Below are 24458 nucleotides of genomic sequence, written 5' to 3' on the forward strand. Positions count from 1 at the left end.
TTTCCTAGAGACCCCAAATACTCTAATCATGAAACCTTGAAAGTTGATAATTATTGCTCATGAAAACAATGAATGTCATCCTGTGATATGTGGTATTTTTTTGCACATTGTTCCTGACTGGTAAAACTGCTAAATGTGCCGCTCCGTTGAGTGGTTAAGCTTTATAAATGGCTAAAGAAATTATAAATATCATTGGGTATTTCCTCAAATGAAATGTGATTCCAAATTTCATGACTAATTTGACTTTTTGTGTAACAGTATTGGAGAAGGCAGCTGTCAGGAGAAAATAAACTGGTGGGGGAAAAATAAGAAGGGTTATAAGCAGGGGCTTGTTCGCCTATCTAGTGCATTTCCATTAATGCAGTAGGCAGTGGTGAAGGCAGCAAGGATGAGGGGAAGGAACCTGCCAAGTCCGAAGTTCCCATGTCCTTTCCTGCAGGCGAGCAGTCTGTCTTGGGAATGCCGTAAGGCATGCTGTGCATGCGCCGGGAAGGCCATGTGCAGCGGGCCTGGGTGCACCAACAGGTTCCAGTGGGTGTATATGTGTCTGCCTTGCTTGACTCCACCTTCTGACAGCTACCGTGTTGGAGCCCATCCTTTTTCCTGTTGTATGAGTGACATTTCCCAGAGAAACAGTTCCTTGACTCTAGTGGCACTGAGCTTCAGAGGTATCTGGAGGGCCATGGTACCGAAGGGGTCTGCCTGGCTACCTTGAGAAGATTTTGAGACTTTTCAAGGAGATGTACAGCTGACTTCAGGATCTGGACTAAATTGGCAACAGAGCCCATGGCAGCAGTGTGTGTGCTCCTTTTAGAGGATAGGTTTGTATACAAAAGTTGGGCAGAGGGGAAGGGTGACCTTATAGGAGGTGATTTCAGATAAATGGCTAACCTTGCTTTGGGGTAAGCCATAGCTGAAATGTGGAGAAGTGAAGTACTTTAAAGCTTGTGGAACAGCGCTGTAAACTCTTCAAGTGGCAGTGTCTCTGGCAGTTCTGCTACAGGCTTCCTGTCTGTACAGGAGGAGAATTGGACAGAACTAGATAAACTTTCTGCTTTGGTGGTGGAAGTCATTTAAAAATGTTTAAAAAGCTTGAGAATGATATAATAGGCATAGGTTTGACTTGGTTACTTGCTGTTGATGTGGCTGAAGTATTTTTTTTTAAATCTGATTGAGGCTTTGGCATGACCATGAGAGCACACAGGACTACGTAAATACTGCTGATATCTGAACATGTAGTATGCGTATATTGTAGCTATTCAGTAACATGATCTTAACTTTGCTTATAGAACCAAAATGAAGGGGTTCTTGAATTTCATTCAGAAATAAGGTTTTCCTGATGCTGCTGAGCTCAGCTCTTAGTAATACCTTCCCGCCTTCCCCACAAGTGGGGAAGTTGGTCAGATTGGCATACAGTAGTGGTGCAGTACCAAGTGAAAGATTGTTCCTTGTCTCTCCTGTACGCCATTTGTATGTACGTAAACATTAACTCTGGCATTAGAATTAAATTCTGTTCATGTAGGTAATTTCTCTCCACAGCTCAATTAAAATAACAAGGTTAAACGGCCCTTTGGTACCAAATCTTGTTTTTAGGGGAATGTGCAAAATTTGTTTACTGTTTGAAGTGTGATCTCAACTTGATCTTCTGTGCTTGATTTTCCTAAAATAAGCAGCTGGAGATATTTAGTATAAAATATTTCACACATTTAATAGGAATGTAAATGAAACCCATGACACTTTAATGGTTCCATAGTAATGATACAGTAGACATGATGTATCATGTCAGATATTCCTGTTAATCTGCCTATTGTAAATCAGCATGATGTGCTGTAATGGTTGTGAAGAAGACAATGAGACTGAGGTAATGATTAGCATATGATCTTTATTTTCCAGGTGTGTCAACCCTTCTTAGATTTGAGAACTCCAAAAGGTTTTTGTATCTTAAAACTGTGGTAATTCAACTTCAAGATCTTTTTTCCTAGGATTTCCTAGCTTGACTTTAGAGTGAAAATCCGTATTTTTTGCAAATAGATTTTCACAATTTTTTGCTCTTTGTTAATCTGTGTTCTCCATTAGCTGAGATCTCCTTAAACAAGTTGCCTTTTGAAATGATTTTTCTTTTTTGTGTGTGAATTGTATTTGCTCAGAAGTAAGGCTGCTTAGTACCGTTTTTGAAAACTTTAGGGAGCTGTCTAAACATGGGGGGAAGGAATTCCTTTTTGTTTTATTTTTTAGGGTCCTTTTTTTTTGATTTGCTTTTAGTTTCCATGTTATTACAGTTTTAGTATACTGTGGTGCTGGGGAAAGGCCTTGGAAGCCTTTCATTTGCAGAACAGGATTGGACGTGCACAGAACTGCCACACAGGTGTGCCTACTTCTGAGGTGCTCCCAGACATCCCTGATGCTAGAAGATTGTGTTTTCTCTAAAAATGGTGTCTAGTCTTGAGCTGCAGTTTGCTTGCTTCTGAAGTAGTAATGGCTTGGCTCAAAAGAAAGCTTTTTGTGAGAACAGCCAGAATATCTTGTATTGTGCATCAGGTTTTTCCCCAGTGGGTTTGGTGATTCTCTTCTGCTGTCATGTTTTCCCTTGTATTCTTTTTGATTTTAGATGTGTTTTAAGACACATGTGAAATTTCTTTAGCTTAAATTAATTGAACATAAAAATAACATCTAGTGTTTCTCTCTTTTTAATTTCCCTGGTAGCTGTCTCAAACAATTCTGTAAATGCATCATCTCATCCTGTCTTATGTTATCTTTTTACACCCCCCCCCCCACCCCAAGTTCATATTCACATGCATATGCCCTTCAGAGTATTAAAATCTCAAACAAAACAGTTTCTTTATGTTAAACATTGCCTAGCTGAAGAAATCGCTGGTGAAAAGAAAACAAATCCATCTGAAATATTGTTATTGGAAGTTTTCTTTATGATAGTCTTTCTGTAGTAGTAACAGTTGTATTTGTAGCAGTGTAGTCAAACTTGTTGATTAATACTCTAGTTCGCTTACGAATCTTTATAAGTAGTGTTGCAGCTGTAATGATGAGCTATTGGAGAGTTTCATGTCAGTGAAACTGAGTATGCTTGTTGTAGAGACGGAGCAAATCTTTTTTTGGTGTTGATCCGATAGTTTCCATGTAGAATGTATGATCTCATGCTTTGAAAAAGAAAGAGTGGAATTAGGGGGAAAAATGGCAGTAGGTTTCTACATTTTCTTTGCTGTTTTTCTTTAGTGCTATCCCTACAATTATTTCCCCCACTCCTCTATCTTATATTTCTGTCCTGGGAGTGGGGAGTGTGCTGAAATGGGTTTGTAGAAGTATACTTACTCTTTAGCTCAAGCATGAGCTGTTTTTTACTTTACTGATTTCTGTACTTCAACTCATTGGTCTTATCTCTTAATATGATAATCTGTTACTGGTTTTTATTTCAAGGTAACTGTACCCTTGTGATATTGAAGCATGTAATCACTTGTGTAAATATATGCCTTTTTTAAGGATGGCAGTTTACCCTGTCAACTTCAAAATACATTCCAGTGCACTCTGAGGTTTGTGTCCTGGTTGTTTTCCTCATATTAAATATTTCTACTGCATTCTAATATTAATACCATCCCCATTGGTGTGTATATATGATAGTGTTCAAGTTAGTTGATTTAAAGCACATGCACATCTTTCTTACTGCAGATAGGTATTCAGGCCATTTAGAAATGAAGTTCAGTATAGCTTTATTTTCCAAATTGCCACACTTCATAAATAAGAAACAGTCTGTACTTGCTAGGGGTCATTCCTTTAGCGTTAAGGTAATAACTGTAAGTAAGGTAAAACAGTAATGCTAGACTGGAAACATCTGTGGTATGCATGTAGTGAAAAGCCTTTGTCTCAGTGGAACTGTTTTTTCCTTTAAACAATGGAATGAAAATGCATATTCAAGTTGCCAAACAGCTACCAGAAGGTATGGGAGTAAATTACCTAATGTGGCTATATCTGAATAGTCTCTGAACTAGTTAGTCGGACAAAGGAAAATCTGCTGTTTTAATGATCCAGACATGCTGTGGGTGTAGGGTGTCTGTTGCACTCTTGGAGGAGCTGAGTAATACCAAAAGCTAAAGATTGGTCTGTACCATATGTCCAGTTTTGGAAAAATATAGTTGCAAGAAGATACAAGTTCAGCACATGGCTTTATGTTTAAAAACTATCAACTTCAATATAAATAAGTTGACTTTCAGTGTCTTGCAGCTTTATTTTATCTAAAATCTAGCCATGTCTACTTTGCTAGGACCTCAGCAGCTCATCCTGTGTAGCTTCTTAAGAAAGTTGTTTTAAGACTGTTACTACAGTGTATAAGCTGGTTAAGTTGAGACATTTAAAAGAGACTTCAAAATTCATGTGTTTTGACAGCTGCTTTTAAGGTTATTCAAGAAAAACATAATTTTCTGTGTGAGCAGATCGAATACGCTGAAAGACTGCTATGTCTGCAATAGTTTTTGTGATTTTTCTTTCTTTTTTTTTTTTTCCAGTAGTGCTCTTGTAGCAGCAAGACAGGTAGAAAATGTTTATGCAGTAAGTTTGACTTAGTTCCATAGTCTTTCTCTAAGAAAGTGAGGTTGAATGATCAAGGCGAAAGAAAACATAGAAGGTTACTTTTAGGAAGTTACAAATAGACATTTTTATCTACTGGAAATTCTGGTTTAACCAAGTCTGTTGTCTAGTGTTGTGATAACACTGCATAATATGTCTACAGGATGAGAGAATCTAGAGGATGAGAATCAGTTCCTGCCAGCACAACTGCAAAAGCAGCTGGAATAGGTGGTTGGAATAGATAAGGTTGGCAGACTGTGTGTCCTTCTCTTTTAGAACTAAGCAAGTCTTTTTCTTCATAAAACTTTTTTTTTTTTTTCAGGAACTTGTTTACCAGAAAGCAAAATGCAAGATTTGAAAAACCAAATGATGTGGGATGGAAGTTGTTTGGAAAGGTACCCCTTAGAGAAAACTCACAGAAAGATCCAAAGAAGATGCAAAAGGTATTTGCTGAAGTCTGCTTTAAGATTAATGGTGAATGTAGAATCTAGTTAAATTTATGATCTGTGTATTTGACTGTGAAGCCTGCTTGTTTGAGGATTTATGCACAGTTTCTTGGACAACTTCAAAGATATTTTTTGTTAATTTTTTTTTGCTTCCATTGCAACATGAAGTGCCACTCAAAAGAATGTGTTCTACAAAATCATGGAGTACTTCACAAAAATACATACCACTTTGGTATAAAGCATTTGATGTGAAGATTCAAAGTATATCAGTGCATGTTTGTTTATTATAACCAAACTTGGTATGTATTTTGAATATCTTTCAATGTTCTTATTTTCTATCTTATTCTAGTATAGTAATGGTTTATAGCCATTGTATCGTAGGCCCATATATAACATACTGTTTGAAGGGGAATTGTGTTCTACTGCTGGGCCTTGCTTAAATAGTAATTTAAAATGTGCAGAGTCAGGGTACATTCAATGTGATAAAATGCCAGAGATTTCTGTTGTTATGCTGGTTTTACATATTCTGTGTTTTCTGGAGTGTTTGTTGTTTGGGGTTGAAATTCCTCTTGTACAGTCCTTGCTGAAAGTTTGGTTGCTGACTTGAAATGTTGAAGTAATGTCATATATTTCAGGGGAGAGTAAGTGGGACAGGTTTTCTTTTTTTCTTGTATAGTGTATTTCAAAAGGGAGTATGTATTGAAATTGTTTATTAAAATGGTTTCCTGAAAAGAAAAAAAAAATTAAAAAGCGTCAGAACCCCTCCCTTTCCCCCCCCAAGTTTACATTTCTCCTTCTCTTCATTGCAGCTTACCTAGGTTTGGTGCTGATTTGTATGTGTGCGTGATACTTACGTTTGCCAGTAGTGAGTTTCTTAAATCCATGACTTGTTATATTTTAGACAGGCTTTTTATTATGGTAGGGGCATACAGAATCTTTTCAGGCTTTCCTTTAGTGGGTCATAAGTGAATAAAAATATAATGAAATTCTCTTTTCTCTCTTTGCGTGTCACTTCTAAAGCTATAGAATTATAATGTTATTGAAAGTATAAGAAAATGTTATATAAATGTTAGTTCTACTCCAGACAAACCAAAGCACATATCCAGTGAATCAAATAACCTGTCTTCCCAATGAGGAAGAATATTTTGAAATCCAAGTATGTGATCGATAGCTTATAAGCAGTTCTTCCTGTAAGAAGAAAACATCCTCTCTCCATCTGTCACTTGATCTGGGATATTTGGATTATATGTTGGCTGATACTTTGTGTTTGGAGTTTTGTTGTATTTCATTCAGTTCTTAGTGGTATTTGAAGCTTGGCATTCTCACTTTGTTCAGACCACTGTGGGAATAAGCAGGTTTGGTAGAACTTCAAAAACAGCTGCTACTTGTGAAATTAGAATTCTTATTTGAAAGACAGTGCTGCTTTGAGGTGAAGTGCTCTGGAAATCCGGGTGGCTCATATGACTCTTCTTAGCTGTAGCTGGGCTGTTAATTTAAATGAAGAACAGCACCTTTATTAAGTTTTCTTTTTGATCAGCTGTTCAGACTCTTATCTATTGTTTGTCTTGAGACAATGAACAGTTCTGAAATGTTCACCAGAAATCTTTTGATGACAAATTTGAGGAGGCTTGCTAATTGCAGTGCTTTGACACTGAACAGTGTTTCATGGTAGTGACCGTCTCTTTGAAGAGTTGGTAATTAAGTTGTTAATATTTTGTGGTTGTTTCTGGTACTGTGGGTATTTTTCCATTAGGATCCGAACTATCTCACATTTGGGGTATACAGTGTTCCTAAAACATTACAACTTTGGTTGCATTAAATTTGTTAGGGGAAAAAAGTATCTATTAAAGAATTATGTGCTATGGCATTCAACTATTAGTGAGTTTCTGGCAAGATTGTAAGTATTAAACAATTGTTCTAATTCCTCTTGGATAGCAATAACCCTTCCCTTGCAGCTTTCCTGAAGCTGTTTTTGAAATGTAGAACTTCTTAGACTTGGGTAATGCTGTAAATGGCTGATCCAATCTCACCAGCACCCAAAAGCATGTCCCAGCTTAGGCTACCCCATACAGGTCACTTTGGCAATCACAAAGTGGCCCTGATGTTGCAGAGGTTTTTGCCCCCTTGGAGGCATGCTTTTAGCCCTGTGTCTTGTTCTTTTTTGGGCATGTGACTTGCGCCCAAAGAACTTGGGTGGAGAAGGTGACAGCATGTGGCTATTAGGATGGCACACATGGGCTGACAGCCATTCCTCCCCTTTCTGGAGAAAGGGTACTAGCCCAGAAGAACAAATGCTCTGGGCTGTATTTCTCCCTTGAGGTGTGTGTTTTATTCCCAAGGCCAGAAGAGCAGGTGCCTGGAAGAACTCTGTCTCATGTATTGAAAAATTTGGAGGTGTGTAATGAAATGCGGGCAGTGGGGAAGAAGGTGACTGTGACCAAGGTAAATGATTAGTGTCCTGTAAGTGATTTCAGTGTCTGCAGTTGTCACAAAGTTCCTATGGGGCATGAAGCAAGATGCCTAAACTGCATTTTTTATAGGTAACTATCAATTGTTGGTGCTTTCTGTGTGCTTTACTTGAAATTGGGCTCGATTTTCAGAGATGCTGGGGCTCCCTTGCAGCTGAGTGTGATGAGTTATACTTGGACTATATGAAATCCTCTGTAATGCTAGGTGCCCTGAGAATTGGATCCTTTATGGATGCAAAGTTGGTGGCCGTTTTGGACCTTGCTGCTCGATACCTTCATCACATGGTTCATCACTTGACTGCCACGCTGTCATATGAGATGTTATGGTAAACATCTGTGGAACACTCTTACACCAACTTGTGAGAGCTGGGGCTGTGTATTGTGCCGTCAGTGAGTTGTGAGGTTGTGGACAATGACAACAACGTCATAACTTTACGTGAATGCTGTCAGTTCTTGATACTGAGTGAAGCATAGTCCATGTGGAAAATACCACTTAGAAGGGGCTGATTTAAAATTGAAGTATTCTTTTAGCATAGTGTTGCGTGTAACTTCCTATACACATAAAGAAAACCAAATTGGAGGGAGAAAAGGATGAATTGTTATCTGACATCATGGGAGACCAGGGCTGAATCCTGCAGTCTACTCTTGAGCTAATGAAGTGATTTGTAGCAACAGTTATGTCACTTCATGTCCATGAATTTCTGGTTATGTTACAGGACTGGGCTTGTGCAGGTTTGTTGATGAGAAATAAGACAGTGCTAATGTGCTGCTGGGCACAGGTATTGGGGATGTAGCTTCCTACCCGGAGAACATTCTGTTCCTTCTGGCTTGCGTATGTGCAAGATTATCTGATTTCATTCACAGGTTTTCCTGCTCTGACAGTCTTACTGCTAATGGTCTGTGCTGCTGAGATGGTGTACAAAAGAAAAGCACCTTGGCATGCCCCTGTAACTTTTCAGTGTTCTACCTCTCAGGTATTTATCTGGGTTTGTACTGAAGAGATGCTTGATGCTTTGTGAAAGGATTTCATACCTAATTGTTGGCAGCAGAAGGATGACTGGATTCTGACAAAGAACTTCCAAGTTGGCAAAACAGGGAAGGGGTAGCACGTGCCCTCCTCTCAAGCTTAACCCTGTCTTTCCTATTCCAGTTCTCACCTCTGCTAGGGCTGGATATTAATGGGACACTTGAAACAGAGGCTGTTTATTGAGCAAGAGTCCATGCATTGTTTGTCTGCTCAGACTTGACTTGAGTATTTTTTCCTTGAAAAAAGATCAATAATTTGTACTGTAGAGTCCAGGTCTTTCCGCAAATTGTCAGTTCACAGTGATTTTTTTTTTTCCTGTGTTGTGTAAAATGCTCACCAGTACATAGACTATAGGACTACATCTGCCTGACTACATAGGCTGTTTAGCAGTGTTCCTATAAGCAAAAGCTTGATCCAAGTTAATTCTGAAAGGCAGCTTAGAGGAAATGTGATTTTACTTTCTTTACCATGATCTTTGCTTGATCATGTTTTCTCATCTCACAGAAAGTTCCATGTAACTTGTGCAGACTTTAGGAAATCCTCTGGATTGTCAGAGATACCACAAAATAGTTGGACTGTAGCAATAACAGTGGTCACCAATTTATGTATTAATCTGTCCTCAAGCTCAACATACGTAGGGAAATCAGTCTTACTGGACTTGCTTGGTGTGAAGCTCTGTGTGTGCATGAACTGAGGTGACTGAGTCATCAAGCAGCACTTTCTCAAGTCAGCCGCTTTTGCTTTTGGACAGACATCAAAGAGATCCTGGGTCAGCTAGTTAGAGCCCTGTGACTATCCCGTAAATTTGGCTGTAGACTCCTGTAGTGGGTTCATTGGCATGTTGGTGGTTCCATCCTTTGATACCTTTACTCTTTGGCTTTTCTTTTTTTCAAAATGAGATGAACTAAGGTGAACTGTAAATTTAAGCAGTCTTTGAAAGAGCAGGATGATTGTGCACACTTGTATACAGGGAATAGTGTTTTTAGAAACATTCTTATTGTACATAGTTCTGATACTTTCCCCATAATAATCTCTTCTGGGACTAAAAGAAGCTTGCAAGAAAGAATGGGATTGTGAGAAGTATTTGTTTGCAACATGAGAGGAAAAAGCTGAACTGTGAAGTGGATAAAATTGTTTTTAGAATTAACAGTTCTTATTTCCTTCCTGCCTTGTACTGATAAAATAAGAAAAGCCCTCAGTCCCTCAAACTTTAGTTGTAGTTCACAAGTTGAACACTATTATACTGCAACTGAAGATGGTTGTACATATACAACTAAGTTGAGCACAGTTGGTAAGGAGAAGCAGCTTTTCTTTTTTCTCTGACCTCAGCTGGGAAAAGGAATGGTCAGACAGGTTTTGCGCATGTAAGCCTTTTCTTAGGTCCTATAAAATAGTATTTTAACATCACTCACTCGCTCAACTTGTATGTGTAAGATGTGCCAGCATACTCCATTTTTAACTATGTGGGAATTAAAGGCTGCAGCTGGGTTGGTGTTTAGCCTCCTTCTGAATAACAAAAGTCCTTCCGAGGATTCTTGCTGACAGCACGCGCTGGTAGTACTTTTGATAAAGAATCAATATTCATGTAGGCTAGGGTTGGCTGCTCTGCATTATCACCAAGAGATTGTGTACAGTTTTTATCCAGCTAAGTGTTTTAAAGCTTAAAACCCTCCAGAACAGGTAACATTGTCTGAGAAGTTGTCAGTTCATTTAAAAGGCAGACCTAGGTGATTTTTTTGTTTTTTTTTTTTTTTTTTTTTTTGTATCAATTATCTTCAGGAATTCTGCTTGAGCAGGATTGAGCAGGTTATGCCAGTTGCTTTTGTAATTGATGTGTCAAAATGCACTAAAAGTCAGATGACAGTATTTGACTAAGAATAATAATAAAAGTAAAATCCTCTTGCCCCCTGAATAGACTGTAAAACCAGAATTAGGCTTTGTGGCCAGTATTTGTTTCAGGAGCTCCTCAGGATTGGTGAGAACAGTAGATATAAATACCATATGTTCACAGGTTCTTTTTTGAGTGGTTTGGTTTGAGACCTTAAGTAATAGGAGACTAATGTGTATAGAGAAAAGTCTGATTTTAGCTGTGTCCTGAGATACATTACAGCTCTCTTGCCCAAAGGAGCAGCTTTGTTTAAATTACTTTTTTCTTTAGTGTACATTTAGTGTGTTTTTCTTTTAGTATGGATATCCATTTTTGAATCAGTGGATAACTTTTTTCCTTTTCAAAAGTTCTATTATCCTATGCCAGCTCTTCAATTTAACTTTAACTGTGTAAATTTCACTAAGAACGCAATAGAATTTCTTCATTTTCTCTGAGTATCAACACCAGTAAAATTAAGCACACATGTGTCATTTCAGGCCTTTCAAGTAACAACCCTTATAAATTCAAGTCTAAATAGCTGTTTATCTGTATCTATAATAGGCATTCTACTTCCAAGTATTTAGAATGTCTAATAGCAGTTCCTTAATAATAAAAAGTTGCTAGGACTTTTAGCCTAGGGTTTATAATCTTTCCAAACATAGAAAGGTTTCTATTTTGAAAGCCTTTGTGTGTTTTTGTGTGTACTCTGTGTGCCTTTATATATATATGTGTATGTGTATATATACACACATGTATCTAGATATATATATATAAAAATAAAAAAAATACTTTAATGGAGGAGGGATTTCATTAAATGAATTTGGCTGGGGAGTTGGTTTCTTGCTGTGAGGCCACCAATGATAAAAGCAGTCTGTCCGCTGCAGATGCAGTGGAAAACTACAGCAGCTTATGTACAAGCATGAATAACAAGTCTGTCCATGCAAGGAGCATATTGCAAGTATACCATAGGTACAGTGACAACCTAAGGGCGACAGCCCGGCTTTTCAGTTCACCTTGTTTGTTTTGCCTTTACCAGTGCAACAGTCATTTGAATCAGTGTTCAGCTATGCTAAACACATCAATTCCATATTGCTTCTGTCATAAAAGTCGAAAGCAGAGTGTTTCCACCTCCTGCCAAACTGGTTTTTTGTTTTTTGTTTTTCTTTCTCATTGCTGTATTTCTTTTTCTTTCAAAACATCTGGTTTGTTTTTGGCACTGGTGATAAAACTTTCCAACTAGGCTTATTCTAGGAGTGATACAATAAAAAAAAATCATGATTTTTGAAGTATGTTTTCCTGTACTAATTAGATCATGATCTTAAGTGGGATCAACATTCCTGTCAATTAAAACCGGTTGTGCATAAGAGCCGCCTCCTACATGCAACATATGATAACATGAAAATGAGCTCTTGAAACAGCTAAACACAGTGTTTGGCTTGTAGGTGATGCTTTTCTGTGGGATAAATAGTTTATAACAGTACTTGAGGAAAAAATGTCATAAGCTGATTTGAGTCAGTTGTTATTCGAGTCAGTCTTGATTTGATCCCTCTCTTTTTAAACTATAATTCTTGTTTATCAATAAAATCACTTAAATGTTATTTTTGGCTTGGATCTAAGAGTTGGAGAAAAGAGTTGCAGAACAACAACACCCAGCAGGAATTATTCAAAGAAATTGCTACAACCTGTGCTGTTGGCAGCCAGTGACAAGAGCTCCCGTTGAGACTGGTGTGTTTTGTCTAGAAGGAACAAGAGAAAGCTCCAGAGTGGACTGGCTTCTGATCTGTTGAGGTTCTCATGCTGCTCTTGCAGTTGTTTAAAAATATTTAGCTTTTCTAGAGGCTTGTCTTAAACATGCCTTGCTCTGTATTTAGATACTCCGTGCAGTGACTGTGGAAAAGGAAGTGGTTGGTTCAAGCTGGCTGCTAACTCCTGCAGGAGCTGCTTCTACAGTTTTGGAAAGAGCATTGTCCTCTGCTCATACTGTTTGTCTTCAGAGAAGAGAGATCGTTGGGTAAATCATTCTGTCTGGCTATGGCTGTTGAGGGGGGTTTTTTTGCGTTTAGACTTCACTTGTGTTTCAAAGTGTCCTAGGCCTTAAACTCTGTTTAGGGCATTTTTTTTTCCTGTTGCACAGCAGAAGTCAGAGGGTGTAAATGAGTCATTTCCTGTGTTCTCCTCCTCTGGGTGCATTTCTGTTTGCTGTGCTTCAAAAAGGCAGGAGTGAGATCTGTCACAGAAGGGGGAGGTGTGTGTGTGTGGGGGGGGGGCAGTGCAATTGCAGCACCTAGGCATAGCTGTCTTAGTCTAAGACTAACCTATGCTCGCTCCTGTTCCTATATGTGGAAATAAAGGTGTAACTTATTTTTCACTTAAGAATCAAACCCCCAAACTTGTAAGCGTGTCAGTGCACTGCTATCTCATCTGTCTTTCCTTTTGATTCTGTTCAAAATATTTTGATTTTATTTGTAATGATATTTAAAGGGAATCTAGTGTGGCTAGTATTTGGGGGGGGAGTAAATAAATTGGGAGAAAAGAAATCCATTAAGAAAAATTTTAGGTCCTTAAAAAATATATTTTTTAATTCCCCACCACCACCACCTCACTCAGGAGGCTGTAAAAATGTGCTAAAGGGATCATTCAGTAATTCCAGTAGGCTGTATTACTCTACAAAGAGTATGTTGCCCTTGTCCTGACTTGAGAATTACCTGCCTCAAACAAATCTACTATCTTATTTAAATAGAGCGCTAGACTAATAGATTTGATCCACAGTAAATGAAAGGGTAATGTAATACTACAGCAGAAGGATTGTTATTGTGTATTTTAATAATAAAAGAATGTAATGTGACCCACTCAGATATCATAATCTGGCAAACAGTCTAGCTGCCAAAGTAGTGCTCTTGATGTCCTTCTCTTATTCTCAGAATTTCTTGCTGTATGGCATGAACACCTGAAAGGACAAAGTACATACTGAGAATATTTGGCTAATAGAAAATAATAGGCTTTTTATATCAATTGTAACAGTTCTCACAAGCTACAAAGTATTTTGGAAGAAAGAGGGTTTTTTTCCATTTTTCAGTCTTAAAGCTTTTATTTTATTTCTACTGCTCTCTAAAACCTCTCAAAAATTATCTTGGTTCAAAGCTCTGGTAGCTTGAGGGATCTCGAACGGGAGTAAGAGATGGTGTGTGAAGATAGGTTTTTAGCTTTCTGGAAAAAAATACTGAATAGATGTGTGAGCTGTGTTAAAGCCAGTGATAAATCTTTGGGTAAATGCAGTATCTTTAAAATTGTCTGGGGAGATGGAAATAAGCACTTTACAGCCTAAGTTGATGTTGAGCATTGATAGAATATAAATTAATGCTGCACAAGATCATCTTTAAATGTGGGAAGGTACAAACTCATTGAAAGATGACTGACTTCAAAAGGGGAAGCAGGTAACTCTTCTCACCTCTAAGGTTTTAAGACAGGGAAGACAGCTTTCCAGAAGACCTGATACATGTGCATAAATTTGCATTTGTTAAATGAGAATCCAGCATGTAGTTGGCATTTGTGTGTCTCTAATATTGTTTATAGACAGGTATGTAAACACCTACATCTTTCAGTAGCCTGTAAGTTGTTTGCAGTGTAGTAATCTTCCACCCCGCATGCTGATAAGCAACACGCAGGAGGCTATTATTTTTGGTTTTGTTTTTTTCCCATGGGTTTTGGAATGAAAAAAATGTGTAGAGAAAGAGCTTGGAAATAGTGACACGTGCTTTTGAATGTTGCATCACATTTAGCAACATTTAGCAAAACTTACTTTGAAGCAGAGTTGGAGGTAAATCCTAAAAGCAGGTTTGTGAACCTCTAAATATTGTGGGAGAATTGCCTATCCTTACAGAAGACTAGAACTTGCATTGTTAAAAAACAAAATTAATTGGGAAAGCTTTTGCTGGGACTTCAGTATGTTATTTCTGTATTAACAGATGCAAGCTCCCAAGAAACCTGATCCAAAGCTTTTCATTGTTTCTCTTCCAGATTATACATCTCAAACTTCATCTAAAATTAAAGAATGGGGGGAGGTGAAGGTTTTAGAAAGCAAAGTCCAACTGATGTTCTCTGCAAAATGAATGGAGTTACTGTATGTGTGTTATTGGAAACCCCAAGGATATGGATGTAAAGTTTTTTTAAATGCCAGATTGTTTTTTTCTTTAGTGTCTTTCTAAAGAAAGACTAGGAAAATAATTCTTTGAGTTTTAGGTTCTCTCTCATGTTTAGAACAAAGAACTATCTTCATATCAACAACCAGAGGACACCTGACCCATTATTCTATATGACTGTATTACCCAATTTTTGTGCCCATTAGTGATCTCTGCATAAAAAGAATTGTTTTGCTGTATTGTGAAGTTCTCTTTGACATGACAAAGTTCACTGGAAACTGTTTCAAGAGTATTGAAGTCTGGAAGAAATGGTCACCACTTGAAGCTAGGCAGTGAAGGTATGCTGCCTTCATTCATGTTTTATTTATATTTGTGTGTGTATCTTTTAAAAGGTACAATTTCATCATCTTAAGACTGAACCTTAAGTTGTAAAGGTGACTATTCAGGATAATTTTAATTTTACATAAAGCTGTATCAACATGTAAATATAGAATACACAGGAGTCCTGTAGTCTGAACAGATGATGAGGGAGAATGTGGACCACGCCATCAGTAGGAGCATTATAGAAACTGTGTAAATGTAGACATGTAAGAAACTGGCACCAGTTACTACTTCAAAGATAATTTCAGGAATCAGAGCAGCAAATATGGATGTAGCAAACCACTAGTGCAATAAATTTATTCCCTTGCTGCTCTTATCATTATGAAGGGCAGGCCCAAGCATAAAACTTGAAAAGGTCAGAGATACCCACATCAGTATTCAGTTACTATTTTTGTTTGCCAATAAATGTCTATATAAGGAAGTATGTGCAGGCTTCTATTTGACTTCAGCGTATATACCAAGTTAGTGTGAGAAAAGGTAGTTTGCTTGATACTCTGAACTATATTCCACTTTTTCCCTCTTTTAAAATCCCCTTGCTAATTTCCATTCTGCTTCCTCATCAAAGTGTGCCTGTCTGAACAGCATGATAATATGAGCTGCTGTGCATCGCAAAGTAGATGGCATTCCTCGGTGGCTTTTATGCTGTTTTGAAGATTGCAAGTATTCAAGGCCATATTTGCAACTGATGTGCAAGATAAGTAATATTCCTGTGATTCCTTCCCTATATGCCAGAGTTAACTTCGTGCTTTGGCCGTTTTGGAACAGTGCCAGCATGAAGCTTTAAAGAATACATATGTTTGTGTCTTGCTCAGAATGAGGGGCACAGTTCCTAAGTGGCCAGGCTGAAAGGCATGTTATTTGAGATTAGATAGTGAAGATAAGTTTTCTTCTGTAACACCAGCCCTATGTATCAGCCGTAATGTGAGATGTCAGGAGAGAAAATTGAGAGATTATTTGGAAGGGTATGGTGGTGAGGCTATATATAAAACTGAGTTGGGAGACACTAGTGAGTGGACATCTAGTTTATGTAAAACTTCATTTTTATTTAAACTCCATATCCAGTGTAATTTCAGCCTCTCTGGAAGTGAAACATAAGGGATATGAAAAACTGGTGTTGGTGGTGTTTTATTTTGGCAGATGTTGTTCATCACAAAAAAAGTAAGCAACTATTTAGCTTGTATTCTCTTGCTCAAGGCCTTATCAGATATTTGCTCTGCTGGAAGCCTTTCCAGTAGATGTTTCCACTTGTGTGATCCTGTAATGTATCAGATGGTATCAGTGCATAGTGAAACCGTGCACGTTTGTATAGTGCAGATTAAATTACATCCTTTTCGATGTTCTAAGTACTAGCCGTTTTCTGGTTCCTGTGACTCATATTGGAGTCACTTCTAAGAGCATGCTGCACAATCTGATTACAGGTATGTTTGACAATAAAAAGCTGTTCTTAAACTGCATGGTTCACAGGTGTGCTTTGTCACTTTTGCCTTGTACTTTAAATATAGGGACCTGCTCTAGCTTTCCTGTTTTTTTCTTTATGAAGCATGTCTGATGCTATATGACCCAAAAAGCACTTAAATTATTTACATGTAGCACAAAGGGAAAGATGAACCCTGAGGGTGAAAACCATCTGATATGTAGCATGTTACATGATTAGAGGGGGGAGATTCCAGGACATCAAACTGTTGTTCGTTCTTGGAAGAACTAAATTGGTCTTATGTAGGGTTAGGCTTTAAATGTTATTTAACTCTATTCCTCTGTTCAAAATATGACACTATAAAGCACACAGATATAGAAGTTGTTATGGTGGGTCCAGTGAATGGAGCACGGGGCTGCAAAGTAGAGTATTTGGCTTCTTGTGGCCCCTGCTGTTAACTTTTTATGTACACTACTTCGTTCATCTAACTTCAGTGTGATTCAGTGAGATGGAATTTGCAAGCTGAAGTTCCCTGAAACCTATAATCACAGAGAACTAGGTGATTTTTAGGAGGAGTAAGGGAGAAATTTCAGAGCACTTGAAATGATAAAATCCATAGCGTGAATTTTGCTCATGTGACCTGGCCATACTCTCTCACTCTCCTTTTGCTCAAGCGTTCCTCATGTGTGAAGTGTGGAGCAGGCTGTGGTGCTAAAGACAAGAAGGATGTTCAGATGGAAAGTTATTCATAAACATACAACGTTATTTCAGTCAAATACTGTGATCACGTTGCTATCTTCTGCTCTGACATGCTATGAATTAAGAGGATTAAACTTGTATCTCGATATAAGTAGGGATAATGGTTCTTGAACTATTCATTAATTGTAAAACTTGCCAAATCACTTTGGCAAAGTCTGCAGGTTGAGTATGCAACTCGGATTTCTCAGGCTGTCAGGTCAGTAGCTAATCAAGTAGTTGTATTTCATAGTAGATAGGTCCTGCTTTTTGGAGTTGCATAAAGAACTCCCCCTCTCCCTCCCTCTCTCCCTTTAATATTAAACTTTGCAAACAACTCCTCAAATTCAGTAACTTGTATTCTCTTTTTCTGTGAGCTTTTGGAGGATATTTTCATAATCTAATTTTAGTCTGCGGTGTTAGTTTCCCTAAGCTCCCTCTATTTCACCATGTCCTCCTCTAAGAGCAGTTAGTTTGGCGCATCACCTACGTTAGCTTCCTGTCTGAATTGCTTTCTAAATTAAGTTTCCCAGAATGCCCCTGGACATCAGTTGTAAGTAAATAATTAAAATAACATCACTGGAAATAAAGCAGTGTGATTTTTATCTAAGTCAGTCCCTCTTTCTTATTGATACTGTAGCAGCATTTCTGGCTTTGTGATTTTTCTTACATCCTCTTAATCACTAAACTCTACTGACACAAACTTGTAATCAAAAGCTTGCAAACCCAGGTGGTTGTTTAAATTATCAGAGAGAGAGAATTTTGCATGAGTGACTGGCATATAGATTAGTAAGTCTTATTTGATACCCTTCAGAAAGGAGTAAAATCAACATGCTTGAAACCTAACATAAAAATTGTGCAGCTTCTTAAGGAAAAATGTAAAAATACTGGAAGTGTATTAAAGGCTTTCTAGAGAGCATCTGTGCTTTGATTTTTATATTGCACTAAACTACAAGTTCTTGAGTTTGTCTTCTCAATTCCGACTGTGAACATATTAAGAATCTAAAAATTTACAAAGGTTTGTATATGTATCTGAATCCATTCCTGAACCACTTAGAGCAATAGTATCACCCTGTTCAGACTTTGAGTGATATCGATATATGTATGAGAACTGTGTTTTGTTCTGTTACAATGAGTCTTTTCGAAAACCGTAGTAAGCAGGGTTGTTGTATTGTAACTTTTTGGTTGGATGATTAACATGCTTTTATTTCCAGTGGCTGAAGATTTTTCTGTTGTTGGTAATGTATCTTCAACATCTCCTGTGATAGTGAAGACACAAAATGATCTTTTTTCCATTCACTGATCACTGTAGTCATATTAAATACAGAAGAGCCTCCATTACAGTGATCTTTTTAGTACCTTGCCTACAATCAGATCTCCATTTGCTAACCCAAAAACCACCATCATCGTTTCATGATAGCTGATTTCAACTGACCTACTGCAAGAAATAGGCCTGTTGCTTGTTCCTGTTCCTGCATAGCCTTTTCTTTTGTGTCAGCACAAGTATTTACGTTACCCCACAGCAAGCCAATTCCAGAAATTATCGGAGATAAAACTAGTCCAACAGAAGGAAAAATTCATTTTTGGCAGGATCACTTCCCCAATTCAGTTTATCGTACAGTTGCACAATACTTACCGTGGCACAAGAGAATGGTGTGAGGGGCCAGAAGGGAGGGGTGGGGAAGAGCAGAACTGCATGACAGTTAAAAAGCAGAACAGTTAAATGCTGGATGTGTATCAGCTTACATTTATCTGATAAATAAAAGACAAGCAATTGCAAATGGCTATACAGTAGAAAGCTGTGAAGCAACACTGAAGCAATATTTAGGTCGCAGCCAAAGTCAAAAGCCAGGAAATGAGAATTTTCTGTTTACTTGTACAGTCCTGGTTTGGTTCCTGTCTTGTATGCTGAATGGGGCAGTAATTCCAGTGAAGAAAAAATGACGTAATTAAAGCGAGTGCATAACTTGAGTAGCCTCAAGTGCTCTTATAACTGCAGGCAACTTAAAAATACACAGACACTAAGTAGTTATCTCTAAAGTGTAGATGACTGGTTTGAAGTACAGAATGCAATTTACTTGCTTTTTAATCCACAGAGGTATTTTCCACTTTGGCCAGCTTTCAGTTTCTCTCCCAAAAGTTCTTGCAGAGTGCACAGCTGACAGAGTTCTTCTTGTGAGTTAACAAATGGCGATTTCCTTTGTCTGGAAGATGTGCAGTGTTGCTCTATTTTCTGTATGTGAAACCACAGAGGTTTACCACAGGAATACTACTGTCCACATAATGTTGCTCTTGTGATCTGAAGTTTTTGTTTGTTAATAGCTGTAACGTTACATGTGTCACTTGATGTGTGTGGTAATTTACTGCTTGAGATAGTTTATGAAAAAAGCATTTGCATTCGAGGTTGCAGTGCTCTCTGTGAGCTCTGCTGCCACACCGTCGTGGCAATTATTCGTGCTCTGCTGCTAGATGCTTGGATGGCAGATGTGTGTGCAATTAACTGGTGGTGGTAGGAATGAAGCATTTTTTTAAAAAAGAGAGCTGTTCCTAGTGAGTTAGGTAAAAAGTAGCATATTAAAATATTAATTGATGTAACAGCTAGCAATTTTGAGAAAATGTTATCTCAGCTTTTGCAAAGCCATCTCTTGGAAGTAGGTAGAATAGTTCAGTGACTTCTGATACAGTCAAGTCAGTCCTTGCTGCTCATTTTGTGATTCAGGATACGGCCTTGGTAAGGCCATGAGCGGTACAGCCTGGCAGCGGCAGACCTTAGTGCGATCAGTCGTAGGAAACTCTCAGCACAGTACTGAGAAAAGGACAAGTAAAGGTTGCAGGTGAGCAGGTAATAAGACAAAATACGGGTCTGCCAAAGATGGTGCCAGATCAACTTGGATATCTCCCCTGAGTAAGACGGTGGGATTTTTGGACAAAGGAAAAAGGGTAAACTTGATTTGTGTGGGTTTAAGCAAAGTATTTAGTAAGATGTAATTTGGAAGCTGTCTGAACTGCAGGAGACGGAGATCTAATTCTTGTAGAGCTGCCGGGAGGGGATAGAATAGTGAATTTTACTGAAAAGATGGTAATGCTGTAGGAAGTATTTCTGTATAACCCTTGTGCTGTGTCTCCAGGCCCATGAGTTCTAACTGCTCCTGCCCGGCGCTGACCAACCGGGCTGTCCCGAGCGGGGGAGGCCGTCTCGGGGAGGCAGGCGCTTGTACGCCGTGCAAACAGGACGGCGTGACTTGGGGCCGGGGAAGCGGGATGGAAGTTACCAGCGTGCAGCGCAGGGTCGTGAGCGTGCTGTCAGGAATCCCCTTATAAACTGGGCGTGGAGAACCAGCGAGGAGAGATGCTGGTGTCCCCTGAGAAGACTGATGAACCGTAGAAGGGCGTACAGGCTGCGTTGGGCAAAGATAAAGAGCTATCAGTGCTGTCGTACAAGACTCCACTTGTCCATGTTGAACACGCACGCCGTTAAAACCGGCACGGACAGCCGCCGGGAGCGGGACCGTGGTGCGAGGTCCGGCAGGCGGCCGGGGAGGGCGCGCGCTCGCCTGGGGAGGGGCCGTGACCCGGCGGCAGGGAGGATGCGCGGGGCCGAGGGCGCCCCGGCCCGGCCGGCGGTTGGCGTGCGCGCGGCGGGGCGGGGCGGGGCGCGGCGCGGCGATTGGCTGCGGCGCCTCTGCAGCTGACCGGGGAGGCGGGCCGGCGGCGCGGCGCCCGCGGAGGGCGGCCGGGCGGGCGGGCGGCCCGCGGGCCCGGGCGGCGCCGCAGCGGCGAGCGAGGCCCGCGGTGCGCGGCGGCGGCGGGCATGGGGCTGCGGGGCCGCCGCCCGTGAACACCGCAGCTTTCATGGTGAGCGGGGCGCGGGGGTGCTGGGGCGCGGGGCAGGGCGGGCGGGCGGCTGCTCGCGGGGCGCCGGTCCCGAGCTGCGGAGCGTGTCCGTGAGTGCCGCCTCTTAAATAAGATGGAGCATCAGCTCCGCGGGCAGAGCGCGTCCCTTTGTGTGAGCGCGGCGGCTCTGGCGGCGAGGTGCTGCTGAAGGTGCACTGCGCGCTTGCGGGGCGACATGCACCGGCGTGTGCTCCTCGCTACACCCGGCTGCTCCCTCCGGTACGCGGGTGTAAACGCTGTCGTGCCGAGGACTGAAGCGTGTGTGCGCTGCGAGTAATTCCAGCTCTGATACAAAGCACGCGCGAAAAGCTGCTGGTGATGGAATAAAAACGTTGAGCAATCTAATTTTTCTGTTGCTCCATTATCTAGCATTAATATTTCATATTCGGCTTCGTTCGAGGGTGGTGACCCTTAAACAAACGGAACAAAACCCAGATGACCTTGGTGTAACAGTTTGCGTGTTGCCGGCTCGGTTGGGCTGTGCTGCCGGTCCCCGGGAAGGCTCCGTGTGTGCGGGGAGTCGGAGCCTCCCCGGGCGAGGGGAATCGATCTCTTTGCGTTTGCCCTGTGGTCCGGAGGGTTATCTGTGTTTCTCCTTAGTGATGGGCTAGGATGCCCTTGCAGGTCAGCTCATCTTCCCTGAAGAATCGTGGGGAGTGATTGGAGGCTCACCCAAATTTGAGCGATTTTGTGTCCCTACTGCAAAGCTGTCAGGTTCCACCCAGAATTCAACTTTTATTTTTATAAAAAGAGTGCTTTAATCTACAGCCCGCTCTCTCAGAGCGTCTTCAAACTCTAGTTCAGCTGTTGTGGCTGAAGAGGTTAAGGCAAAGCCTGGAACCGAGCCTAGATGATCTCAGCAATAAGTATATATTCTAAATCATAAATGATCATTTCTTCTTAAATGGATTTGTAACCACAGTAGGTTAGTAACCCCTAACTGCAAGATAACATTTAAATAGATATTTAATTATTTGTTATTTTAAGAGATTTGAGTCTGGTTAAAAAACCCAAACCTTAAGGAGCTATTGTGTGGTTCAGGCTATTGCAGTATGCCTCTGTGTAAATACTACTACTTGCTCACTCAGCAGATATTCTTAATACGAGTTTGTGGAGGCTTCAGTCTGCTTCACTTCTGTGTCATACATTTTGCTTTGTTGAAAATTGTGTTCTCTTCTACTTGGAGTGAAAGATTGGTTTTGAGTTAATTAAAAAAATAGACAAAAAATAGAAGACAAAAGCACTTGAAAATAATCTTGTAGATAAGGCCTGTCAGCAGCTGACTTTTTTTAATTTCTTTTTGGCTGCCACTGAAATGGGTGAAAATACTACAAAGGACTCATACATCTAATCTCATAAAATGGGCCACTCCCATTTTGCCTGCTGCTCTGGCTTCTTTCCTGTAGGGTAATGCTGAGGAGAGTGTATCGGTGCATGCTTTCCAAAATGCAGGATGAGCTTTTGCACTTTAAAAGGCTTGAATAACTGTCCTTATATGCCAGCACTATAACTAATCACCCATGCTCTGAAATGTACCAAAATAAGACCTTTTTTAATGAAATTCGTGGGAGCACTATGCTTAGTGCTGGACTGGAGAACTTAGGGTTTTACTGTGCTTTTACATGTGTTTTACTATCAAGTTCTGTGGTGTTTTAGGGTGTTTTCTGCACATTAGTAGTTACTTATGGATGTCAGCTGTTTTTTTTTCTTTTTTTTTCCACTAGTAATGTCTCAAAGGAGTAAAGCCATTAGATTTAGGGACAAGGTTCACTTTGTCTGTGGAAGCAATAAGATGGGTTAATATTTGACTGTGTTAATTTGTAAAAATAGCTAGAGCAGTCTCCTTAAAGAAATTGGGAGAAGGAAGAACAACCATTAACATCATTCCTCTAAGGACAAGGTATATACTCTGCAGTCAGTGGTGCAACTGAAGCATATTGTGATAGTATGCTCTTACGCTGGTCCCTGTCAACTGCTTTCAAGGAGTTGCCAATGTAAGAATAGCAGCTTAGCTTTTACTGTATTTCTTTTCATAATTTTCTCTGGATGCATTTTTTTTTCCTATTTAAGAGTTTTGTCAGTATGAGCTTTCTCCTTTCAGTAGTCAAAGCTAAGTACTGTTCAGTAGTTTAAATAAGCTTCTCTCAGGTCTTTTCCTTGCTGTCAAACTGGTATCAGGCATAAGTGTTAACTGGAATTAATAAGGTTGACTTTCTACATTCATGACAGTGTTTCCCATCACAGAGATGCAGGCATCATAGAATTGATTGCTGAGCCAGTGCCCAGTTAAACCAGGAAAATGATTCTTCTCTGTCCCAAGAGCTTCACATAACTGCTGCTGTTCCAGAGAACTGGCTTGAACTGGAAATGAATTGGACTGCATAGTGTAAAAAAGCAGCACTGTCATGTTACTCTGCATTCATGTGTGTTTGTTTTCTCCCCCCCCCCATTTTTTTTTTTTTAAGTTGGGGGTAGAGGGAAATGCCTTTCTGTAAATGGTAGGGATCTTGTTTTAATTTCTGGATAACCCAGGCTCTTTCGATTGCTTTAGGGGTTCAGATCTACTGCTTGCTTCATAGTGCTCATTTATAATGCTTAGCTTTTACAGTACTGTCTTGTATTTTTTTAACAGTGGTATAAACAAGCAATGCATGAAAGCAGGTGTTCCTTGGAAGTGGCAAAATTCATGATAAAGTTGAATGTGAAAATATCTGTACAATGGACTTTATATTCCAGTTTGACTGTGTTTTTTTGCCTGTATATATCTGGTACTTCGAGTACCCAGTGCTCGCTCTAGTACTTCACGCTTCGGCGTAGATCAGAGTTGTGCATAGGCTATTTTACTGGGTTGTGTTCTGTGTATTTTCTTCCAAAACAATGTTTGTAGGAAAAACAAAGATAGTATGGTATATGTTACGCTTTGTCCTCAAATTTAGATCTTAATCACAGAATAATTCAAGGTGGAAAGATCTCTGGGGGCCCAGCTCCCCTCTCAGAGCAGGCAGGGTCTACTGAAATCAGGTCCTCGGGACCCTGTGCGCTTGAGCTTTGAATGCATTCAAGGCTGGAGATGCCACAGTGTCTCAAGCAACTTATTCCAGTGATTTTTTTTGGTTTCCTGATAACAAAATTTCCCTTGTAGCAGTTTGTGTCTGTTGTTGTCTTGTTCTTTACACGTGCACCTCAGAGAAGGCTTGGGCTCAGGCTTTACTGCCCTGTTGCTGCTGTCTACAGCCACCCCAGATCCCTCCGAAGCCGCCTCTTCTTACGTCTGAGCAAGGTTCTCGCAGCCTCTCTTTGTACGCCGTGTGCTCCGGTGCCTGCTCATCTTGGTGGCTCTTTACCGGACTTGCTCCAGCCTGTCTGTGTCTGTATTATAAACACAAGATAATGTGTTATACTCTGTTATGATGTAGGGACTGTCACACTTCGAGATATCTTAAGAAGCATGGGGTTTCTGTCTAACCACGATTTAACCTTTCTTTTCCTTCATTGAACTTTATTGCATCTACAAA

The 24458-nt window shown here is 40.0% G+C and overlaps 1 protein-coding gene across 3 annotated transcripts in view; it reads left to right on the forward strand.

Annotated features, from left to right (window-relative positions):
• TBC1D14 (TBC1 domain family member 14) overlaps window positions 1-24458 on the forward strand; it is a 70943-nt gene that overhangs the window by 16206 nt on the left and 30279 nt on the right. For all 3 annotated transcript variants that reach the window (XM_064511466.1, XM_026121925.2, XM_026121926.2), the window contains one exon: window positions 4895-5015. In XM_064511466.1, the coding sequence (XP_064367536.1) occupies window positions 4895-5015 (121 nt within the window). The remainder of the gene's footprint in view (window positions 1-4894; window positions 5016-24458) is intronic.

The sequence above is a fragment of the Dromaius novaehollandiae genome, chromosome 4 (assembly GCF_036370855.1).
Source record: "Dromaius novaehollandiae isolate bDroNov1 chromosome 4, bDroNov1.hap1, whole genome shotgun sequence".
NCBI classification, from domain to species: Eukaryota; Metazoa; Chordata; class Aves; order Casuariiformes; family Dromaiidae; genus Dromaius; species Dromaius novaehollandiae.